The 2,867-nt window shown below is 38.5% G+C and overlaps 1 protein-coding gene across 5 annotated transcripts in view; it reads right to left on the reverse strand.

The window, feature by feature from the left end:
* The window catches only part of LOC106883935 (eukaryotic translation initiation factor 2-alpha kinase 1), a 60,688-nt gene that overhangs the window by 19,369 nt on the left and 38,452 nt on the right, over positions 1–2,867 (reverse strand). For all 5 annotated transcript variants that reach the window (XM_052966643.1, XM_014935081.2, XM_014935082.2 and 2 more), the window contains one exon: positions 1,508–1,613. In XM_052966643.1, the coding sequence (XP_052822603.1) occupies positions 1,508–1,613 (106 nt within the window). The remainder of the gene's footprint in view (positions 1–1,507; positions 1,614–2,867) is intronic.

The following is a 2,867-nucleotide window of genomic DNA, read 5'->3' on the forward strand; positions in this document are numbered from 1 at the left end:
AAACACACCAGCATCGGTTATCAAGCGATGTTGGAGGGACAAACACAGACACACAAACACATTCATATATATATATATATATATATATATACATATATACGATGGGCTTCTTTCAGTTTCCGTCTACCAAATCCACTCACAAGGCTTTGGTCGGCCCAAGGCTATAGTAAAAGACACTTGCCCAAGATGCCACGCAGTGGGACTGAACCCGGGACCATGTGGTTGGTAAGCAAGCTACTTACCACACAGCCACTCCTACGCCGATTTTTGAGAAAGACACTTTAAGTTACAGTTCAAAATGAGGCTGTTCCTCTATATTTGCAAGCAATTACCAATAATCTTCAGCACAAAATGAAAAAAATCTGGAGAAATAAGACTTGGGCTCACTAAACCCAATGGAGACCTGTGCCCCATTGTGGTCGGCTTCACCCTTTGCCGTCTCACTGCAAAGGTGTGCTTACAATCAGTCTCTAGCTTATTGGAGGAGGAATTTTCCTCCACCCAACTAGGAGTGGGCACCAAATTGGGATGTGAAGCTGTTGCCCATGCTATCAGAGCCTATGCCAACTTTCCCTCCTTGTCACCTAAGGTCATCCTCAAACTTGACCATAAGAATGCCTTCAACTCCATCAGCCGTAGACTCTACCACCTTGCATGGCAGGCTTATCAGGAGCCCTCCTATCTCTCTTTCGGTGACCACATCATCACCTCCACCTCAGGAGTCCAACAGGGAGACCCATTTAGGCCCTCTCTGTTTGCACTGGGCATTGATGACATCACCAAAATGGGTGTCGAGCTAGACCTCAATGTCTGGTTTCTTGATGATGTTTGTTTGGGGAGACCTCTGAGAGAAAAAGTAGAGCATTTTGAATTTATCTCCAAAAATCTGATAGAGGATTACACTAGCCATGTAACTAAATCGCAAATGATTATAAAATTGAGTAAAAGAAAAGGATATTTCCTGTAAATAAAAGAGAAAGTAGGTATAAAATAAAGGTAAAAGAAAAATGACAAGCTGAAGTAACTCAAACAAGAAATTAATACAGGAGATTGTGGTTTTTGTTGAAAGCTAATTACAAAATCTAGAAATGATCTTAATTTATGCCAGAGCAGCTGTGTGGCTTCCGTGCCGGTGGCATGTAAATAGCACCATTTGAGCGCGATCATTACTAGCGTCACCTTACTGGCACATGAAAATACATTCGAGCGAGGTTGTTGCTAGTGCCACTGGACTGGCTCCTGTGCAGGTAGCATGTAAAAAACACCATTTTGAGTGTGGCCGTTGCCAATACCGCCTAACTGGCCCTCGTGCCGGTGGCACGTAAAAGCACGCACTACACTCTCAGAGTGGTTGGTGTTAGAAAGGGCATCCAGCTGTAGAAACTCTGCCAGATCAGATTGGAGCCTGGGGCAGAAAATCAGTAAAAAAAAAAAACATTCATCAATAACAATATGTGAAGCAAATGTCAAATGAAATAAGAAAAATAAAAAAAGAAGTGATACTTACAATTAGCGGAGATCCTTGAGAGTTACAAAGTTGATTATCAGAACTTTCAGAGGAATCACTTGAATTGAAAGATGAATCTAATTCTTTGATATTTAATTTCTGAAAGCTTGAAGGAAAAAAAAAAAAAAAAAGGAATGTTTATTATGATTTCACCTTTAACATTCAGATTACGTTGTCAAATGTAATGCTCACTTATTCATATTGTTTTGAATTAATCACACATTATCTCATAGCTTTAAAATTTCAGTGATGTGATTGTTTATTTTTAAGATGTATGGTAGGTGTGAGAGTTCAGGTCTGATTGCTTTGAATACAAAACAGGTTAAATATTTGGGCTGGATATGGTTGGTTTAAATGCCAGAGGATTAAAATACTTACAAATTATTTTATTAAACAATAGTGTGGCAAGCTAAGCCTGGGATACAGCTTCAAGTCTTTGTTAAATAATTTGACATTTATTTCTCATATATGTGATTTTCAAATGTAATCAAAAGACATGGGTGAGATGGACTTCATATGATGGGCTTATACTAATTACATTATGTGGGAGTACTGAAAAGTTCCTGGCTTTAAGGGTATTGTGAAAGGCCTGGTTGGAGGCCAAACCTTTCAAGTTCTTTTTATATCTTGTTTGATAATTATTTTCCTATGGTAGTTTTTTTTCTTTTTTTCCACATCTTAAGCCTTTTCATATTTCTAACCATTCAACCATGATGCAGTAAGTACAACTTATGTTAGTGAATAGTTCAGAGATGAAGAGTTTTCTGATAATGCAATATATAGCAGTGTACAAGGGGGTGCTGTAAAGTTCCTGGCTTTAAGGGCATTGTAAAAGGCCTAGTTGGAAGCTCCACCTTCTGAGTTCTTTTTACAGTGCTTAGAAAAACTGAAGGACTACTGCAATAAGTATGTGAATCTGAGAGGGGAATATGTTAAATAAAATCATAATAAATTGATCCTTCCGTATTTTCTACTCAAAGCCAAGAGCTTTTCAGCAACACCATAGTACATAATTTCAAACTGTTTGAGGGTGGATCAACAACTTTTAGAGATTAAAGGGAATATGTACATAGCTACTTGACTTGTTAGACTATTGACCAAATCTCCATCTGTTCATACCCTCCTGGTTTTTTAAAGAAATATAAAACATACTGGATTACTCTTTTACTTGTTTCAGTCATTTGACTGTGGCCATGCTGGAGCACCACCTTTAGTCAAACAAATCGACACCAGGACTTATTGCTAGTAATATTTATTCTTTTATTCTTTTACTTGTTTCAGTCATTTGACTGTGGCCATGCTGGAGCACTGGCTTTAGTGGTCGTGCTTCACCACCTCATCCCAGGTCTTCCTGAGATCG

The sequence above is a fragment of the Octopus bimaculoides genome, chromosome 3 (genome assembly GCF_001194135.2).
Source record: "Octopus bimaculoides isolate UCB-OBI-ISO-001 chromosome 3, ASM119413v2, whole genome shotgun sequence".
Classification (NCBI taxonomy): Eukaryota; Metazoa; Mollusca; class Cephalopoda; order Octopoda; family Octopodidae; genus Octopus; species Octopus bimaculoides.